Below are 7,192 nucleotides of genomic sequence, written 5' to 3'. Positions count from 1 at the left end.
ATATATACATAGAGAGAGAGAGAGAGAGAGAGAGAGGATATCACTCAACCAAGTAATTGGTGGTATCTAAGTTTATGTTAATTTCACACAATTGCACAAGTTTGTAAGAACCATTGAATACAAGCAGAATGTGCTGGAAATTAGTTCGCAGAAGAAAGAGATAGAGAGTGCTCCAATAACTAACCAGCCTTGGACATCAGAGAAGCTAGTCCGATAGTCTTTAAACTAACAGTTTTCCCCCCAGTATTTGGTCCCGTTATAACTAGAACTGTAGCTTTTGCAGAAATCACAAAATCCACAGGAACCGGTGGACATCTTTCCATTTGCAAAATCTGAAAAAAAAAAAAAAGACTGAGCAAAAAGACTGAGCAAAAAATTAGTAAATTAGTAAAAACAAAATGAAGATGGGATTTATCTTTTTTCTAGTTGTTGCTCAGATAAAAGAAATTTGTAGCCAAAGTTTAGTAGATACACTTAGCTTCATAGAGTCAAGAAGTGAGTCACTATCATCTGTTGTCATGCTTTTTCCTTGCATTTTTTTCCTCCGAACATCCTAAAAGCAAAATTGAAATGAAATAAATGAGTTCCTGACAAGCAAACAAAGAAGTCAATGCATTAAAGTCCAACCGATTGTGTTTCCAAGTTCATATAATTCTATTAAATACTAAAAATTATATATCTCTTTTGCATTGGAGATTTATGCAAAGAAGCTTAAAATAAGAAAGCAATGCTAATCAAACTTCCAAGTTCCAGTTATACACTCACAGAAGCAGCATTGGAGAGAGTTTTCTTGGCAGTCTCTAATTTTTGGCGATACTGCTTGACTAATAAAGGATGATGAGCTTTTCGCAAGTACAACTTCCAATCCCTTTGATGATGGGAAGAACTCTTCCTGGATGTTCCATTATGGCGGAAACCATCGTCAACAGTAACTGAAGTGATCATCTCACATGGCAAAAAAATGTTCGGATAACTTGCACCATATTCAATGCTATACTTTGCTCGGGCAGCAACCTGCAAAAAAAAAACCATACAAAAATTAAATTAATCTGAAAAGACAACATTTCAGTCTATCATATTTTAAGGCCCTCTAAAAATGTCATTGTATTCCATCTCGCCTTTATTATGTTCTCTAGAATACTATCTAAACCAAAAATAAAATATCACCATTACTGTGATGCAAGGCATCTTATGGTTATTACTCGTTTTTGTAAGGTATCTTATGGTTTAAAGCTCTTAATGCAATTCATGTATATCGTGCAAAGACTTGAGAATTTCAGACCACAAAATTAGATTAAAAAAAAAAATGTTCTTTAGGTGCAAACTCAAAAATACATGAAAGATGAAACCAAAAAACAATGCAAGAACTGTAAACTCAAATAAATCATCAAAAAAAAATTGAACCACAGAAAACCAGCGAGAAGATTTCTTTCTTTTTTTGTTGTGCTTGAAATTTTATTTGTAGCAATCAAATATCACAACTAAAATCAGCTATACAGAGAACCCTCAAACCAAACCCCCTCCCTTTGTCCCCTTGCTTATGTTGATGGCACGCTCGATTCCTTATCCTCTGTAGCCCCTTCTTCTCCTTTGGCGCCTAATATTATCTGAGTCATCTTGACTAGGCAGGTCCGAACTAAACCTTACCTCAAAACCTACCATTTCAACATGTATTCAGATATAATACGCCATTTTTGTTATTATGAGGTGCCAGATTGCGTTAATCAATTGTTCAATCAAAGCCCTCAATTGTCCATAGAATTTTTTTCTGTACACATAGAACTAATCAGCACCCTAATGCTCGGAAGACAATACAACGACGCCCAACCCAGTTCAGAACATAAGAGCACAACACTACAGCGCTCGGATGCAGCATCGTTGCGCCACTTTGTAGCGTCGCAAGGCCACCATTGCGGCACCCGGCACCAGCAAACAACTTTGGGCCGTTTCACTTAAAATTTTGATTTTACCAAACAAGAAGTAGTTGGATTTCGAGTTTTCTCTTATGCAAAGGAGAGAAAAAGCATCCTAAAGTGTAATAAAGTGTGGAGAGGCTCGAGTATGGTGTAATCTGTACAATTCTTCTCATTTTTTTATAGTGAATTTCTTGGTGTGGTGTGGCTCAGTGGTGTTTTCTCATTTTCAAGTTTCTTCATGTTTAATCCTATGTTCTTTGTGTGGGGTGGTGCATTTTGTTTTGGGTTTGACAGCGTTGTCCCTAGAATTTTTTTCTATACACCTAGCACTAATCAACAACCTAATGCTCGAAAGACAACACAACGGCGCCCAACCCAGTTCAAAACATAAGAGCACAACACTACAGCGCTCGGATGAAGCATCGTTGCGCCACTTTGTAGCGTCGCAAGGCCACCATTGCGGCACCCCAGCGCCGTTTTACTTAAAATTTTGATTTTACCGAACAAGAAGTTGTTGGATTTCAAGTCTTCTCTTATGCAAAGAAGAGAAGAAGCATCCTAAAGTGTAATAAATTGTGGAGAGGCTTGAGTGTAGTGTAATTTGTGCAATTCTTCTCATTTTTTTCATAGTGAATTTCTTGGTGTGGTGTGGCTCAGTGGTGTTTTCTCACTTTTCAAGTTTCTTCATGTTTGATCCTATGTTCTTTGTGTTTTCTTATTTTGTGTGTTTTCCTTCTAAGTTTTGCTTCAGATCTCTCGAATCAGTTTCCACAATTTATTCACATCTCTCCTAACAAATTTCTACACTCACACTTGAAATCTAAAGGGGTCCCCATGAGGAGAAAAAATTTCCCAAAATGCAGAATATGGTCATTATTCATCACATTTATCTTTTTTAATTAAAATTCATCAAGTGTTGTTGAATCAATATTTGTTATTCGAGTTCAGTTCTTCAATCTTTTAAGCATACGATTGGTAAGTTGACTTGGATTTTAAAGCCCGTTGCATTAGCAAAAAAGTTCAAGCCTTCGATCTTAAAGATAAAAGTTTAACCAACCAGCCTTTTAGGCTCGCTAAACTAGGGCATTATATTCAAGTTCGGACTATTAGCCTTATTGAGATAGTGGAATGTGAATATGTGAATTATGCTAGAGGAATTTGTTAAATCCACATTGTCAGTTCTACCAATGTTTTGTGAGCTGAGGAGAATCATCGCTTGCCCCTTGGACTTACCAAGCCAATGAAAATGCATCATGCATTAGCAAGTATTAGAATGTTAATTTTTTGGGCTAGGAGATATATATTGGCTCATATAGCTTGCTAAGTTTTAGACTCTGATCAAGAACTCAACCTTGTGTCGGGTTTCCTACTCTAGGCAATTCTTGGATACAACAAAATGTACTCTATTAGGCAATTAAAATATCAACTTAGCAAAAGATGGAGTAGCAAATATAGCTTTGAATTATAATTTTGAAATGGACTATGATCTTAAAGAATGTCTCAAAGCGCCCGATCAAATCCACTATTATTCCTTAGAGTACCTCTTTCTGAAGAGAACTGTTAAATTGGCCAAGTGACACCACCAGAAAAGAAAGACAGATATACGACAACACCTGAATTATTTTTTATCACGCCTCTAAGCCATTGATGTTATAAATATGTCAAACCTAATGATGAATATGTCAAAACCTAATGTATTAAAACTCAAACAATGATGGAAAAGTATCTTTGAACTATTATTAACAATAGTATTTGAGATATTTTTATTTAAATTTGGATCATTGGATTGCATCATAAGGAGGTAAGCGCCCTTAGGCATAATCATCACCTATGCCTACTAAAAAATATCTAATATGAGTAAACAAATGGCTGCTAATTACTCTTTAAACAATGACTTATGTCCTACAAATCATTTGTTGTTGCTAGACTTGAGATAATAGATCTATAGAATGCTTATAAGCTTGGCCACTGATCCCCATCTATCACCCCTTCTATAAACTAAAATTCAAAGCACCGATCTGGAGTGCAATTAGCGCCCTTAAACAAGAGATTTTCAAGCATAGAACTTAAGATGCAGAAAACTATAGGAAAGAACTAAAAAAAATATTAAATAGTTTCACTTCCAATCTAAGAACAGTTACATCTAGGATTGGTGTAAAGCAATGAGGTTTGTAGGAGAGTTTAGTGATGGATGATACACACAAGCTGAAGCGAAAAAATGCAGCACGAGTTGGCGGAGAATAATAAACATGAGAAGCGATAAACAGCAGTTGAATGGAAGCACAGCTTAAGAGCTTTGTGAGATTTGGAATTGATTTGAATACTGATTAGTGGTTTCCAACTAATAGGATTCAGCTTTCCAAGATAGGGAGGAAGTTGGGAATGACTATGACGCGTTAGATAAGAGGAAGGCCTTAATAGGGAGAGAACATAGGGGGAAAGAAAAAGAGGAGAAGAAGAAAAACTCAAAAATTGATAAAATTAATGCCAAATTAGCAGAAATTATCTATAAGATCAAATTGATGCAAGGTGTGCAAGGGAATTGTGAAAATAGTAGGAAAAAGAAAGAGAATAAGATCAATGAATAGAAATTTGTTAACTTTTTAAGACAAGAATGCTAGGAAATCGAGAAAAAGCTAGAAATTTTTTTCATTGTTTTAATTATCCAAAATTTATTTTGAAAGCCCGTAGAAAAGATCTTATTTTAAAAAAAAATTAAATTTTATCTAAGGACATATTTCTTATCCTCATACATTCAAGAAAATTTAAAAATAAATTAAATGAAAATTCATAAAAATTAATAAATCAAAAAAATACTTAAATTGGTTTGGAACAGCCATTTTGTTGCTTGGCTCAACTCTTTACACTTGACCTATAAGAAACAGAATTCGCATAAACTAATAAGTTGTCCATACTATATTGCAGCATGCTGCCCCACAATTAATATGGGTTAAGCAAAAGGTCCCTTATGTTTCTCTTTTTCCTTAAATGCCTTTTAAAAGAATTTTAAAGATCTTTGCCCAGAATTGCCTCACAATTTGATAATCATGATTCCAACCACCCAAATTAAGAAAAAATGAAAATACAATACAACAGAAGTACCCCAAATGGTGGTAGTTGATATATGTCATTCATAATACACTGAGCAAACAAAAAAGTTCAAGGAAAAAAAGAATATAACTAGCGTGCTACACATTGGAGGATGATCCAACAAATCAAGCAACAGGGTTTTAGGAGCGTCTATATATATATATATGTATATATATATATTATATATATATATATTACCCAATCTAATTTTATCGGAGACATGTAGAGCTACCTACAGCATCCAGTTGTATCACGATTCCCAATAAAGTTTGTATGCTACCAAGTTCTGCCAGCATCTGTTACAATGAAATGAAACCAAATAAACGGAGTAATTGTAACAAAATCAGCACTTAAGAACTAAAAAAATATATGAAACCTTTTGGGTTAACTGTGTGAGCACGTCTTCTTCAACCTTTGCTACTAGTGCTCGTGCCTGCTGTAATTCATCATTTAGTTCAACAGCAGCAATGGGCTCAACCAAATAATCAGAACCTAAACTGTAAATACAAAAGAAAGAATGTTAACAGAGAAAACAAATCGAAAAGATGTCACGCACAAATTCGGTATAGGCTAACTTCTTTAGACAAGGAATTTGGGTTTTATTTTATAGAATAAATTTCCATTCTATAGGATTTTATACTCAGCATACCTACAAACCTAAGAGATGGATGACCCTAAAAATAAAAGTTCTGTAGCATATAATTTTTTTAACCATTCTTTGAAAAAAATTTAAATTTTCAATGTTCAATTATATTAATGCAAGCTAGATATGTAATTCTTACAAGTGCAGCAAAACTTAATTCTCGAGAAAGCCATCTCTTTACACTGGTATGAGGCCTATTTTTTCCTAGTTTAGTACTTCCATTCCTTATTTTATTCAGTTACATAATTTGATATTGGTAACTTAACACATCTGATTTTGTTCAAATTAAGCACATCAAAAGTTTAATTATTGGAAACTAATTACAATTTTTTTATGATTTTAAATTATTCAAAATTCTCATTGAATTTTTTAAGTTGTTGTGATCATTTAATTATTATTTGAGTTTTACTTCAAATATAGCATCTTCATATTTAAAGAAAGTAAACTAATAAAATAATTAGTAAGTAATGATATGTGAAGACTCATAGCAGTTTGCATGAATTCATAATACTCATCTTATTAGTTGCATTGGGAAACCCTAACCTTAAGTCATCTTATTTTTGGGCTTGCTCTAACATCTAAGCAGGAAGTACCCCAATTGAACTTATCAAAGGTTAACGTTATGAGCCCAATTCCTTTGGGCAACATGCTAATAAAACAGTAAATCTCATATTTTAAAGCAAAAAATTGAGATCTACGATAAACATAAACTTGTCCAATTAAACTCATGTATTCCAATGGATGCAAACTCCATCCCAATTAGGCTTGGGCCTTTTAATGGATGTAACTCAACCCTGCATAGACTAGGATCTATGCTAACAAGCTCATCAACAAATTAAAACCAAAAAAATAAATAAAAGACCACATACATTCATCTTGGTCTACTTGGATAACTTAAAAAGACACAACCTATAATTGCTAATTAGATTCCTTAGCCAATGCAGCTTGTTATCCTCTAATTTTAATAGACTAGGATCAATGGTATTCCCAACATGACAACCATAAGATCTTAATCAGGTCTACTTCCATCCACCAACCATCCCTCATCAATTCAATTAATACACAAGTATTAAACTCGAGCCTAAATCAAGTCCAATTCAATTAATACACAAGTATTAAACTCGAGCCTAAATCAAGTCTAAGTAACCATCCTAAATCTAGAGTGGTGCTCCTGAGCAAAATGGGTAATTAATTATGAGTCTTGTGCCCATATAAATATTATAGAAAATATGGCTAGCAAAATCTAATCAACCTCATGAACAACAAACTCTTAATTTCAAAAAGGGTTTGGTGTTTTTTTCTGGTGACCAACTTCATTAAAGAAAAGCTAGCAGTGGCTTGATTTGCGTACATCATAAATCTACAGCTTACAGATGTGCTTACCAAGGGAAACAGTGAAGGGGCTGTTGGCATCAGTTTTTGGATGTCACGAGTGTCGACAAATTTTATACGTCGCGTCATGGGCAAATTATCATTTTGGACTCGATTGTTGAAAAAGTGGTCTGAACACTTCGAACGATGAAATAGACCACGCGAGTGAGTC

The 7,192-nt window shown here is 34.2% G+C and overlaps 1 protein-coding gene across 3 annotated transcripts in view; it reads right to left on the bottom strand.

Annotated features, from left to right (window-relative positions):
* The window catches only part of LOC110025737 (endonuclease MutS2), a 94,639-nt gene that overhangs the window by 76,847 nt on the left and 10,600 nt on the right, over nucleotides 1-7,192 (bottom strand). For 2 of the 3 annotated variants that reach the window (XM_020726372.1, XM_020726379.1), the window contains exons 8-12: nucleotides 5,383-5,503; nucleotides 5,243-5,302; nucleotides 766-1,014; nucleotides 473-553; nucleotides 185-332 (exon numbers count right to left, since the gene is read on the bottom strand). In XM_020726372.1, the coding sequence (XP_020582031.1) occupies nucleotides 185-332; nucleotides 473-553; nucleotides 766-1,014; nucleotides 5,243-5,302; nucleotides 5,383-5,503 (659 nt within the window). The remainder of the gene's footprint in view (nucleotides 1-184; nucleotides 333-472; nucleotides 554-765; nucleotides 1,015-5,242; nucleotides 5,303-5,382; nucleotides 5,504-7,192) is intronic. The other variant, XM_020726387.1, reaches the window with a different exon arrangement.

Source organism: Phalaenopsis equestris, unplaced genomic scaffold (genome assembly GCF_001263595.1).
Source record: "Phalaenopsis equestris unplaced genomic scaffold, ASM126359v1 Scaffold000002, whole genome shotgun sequence".
Taxonomy (NCBI): Eukaryota; Viridiplantae; Streptophyta; class Magnoliopsida; order Asparagales; family Orchidaceae; genus Phalaenopsis; species Phalaenopsis equestris.
This window is presented reverse-complemented; position numbering and strand designations above follow the sequence as displayed.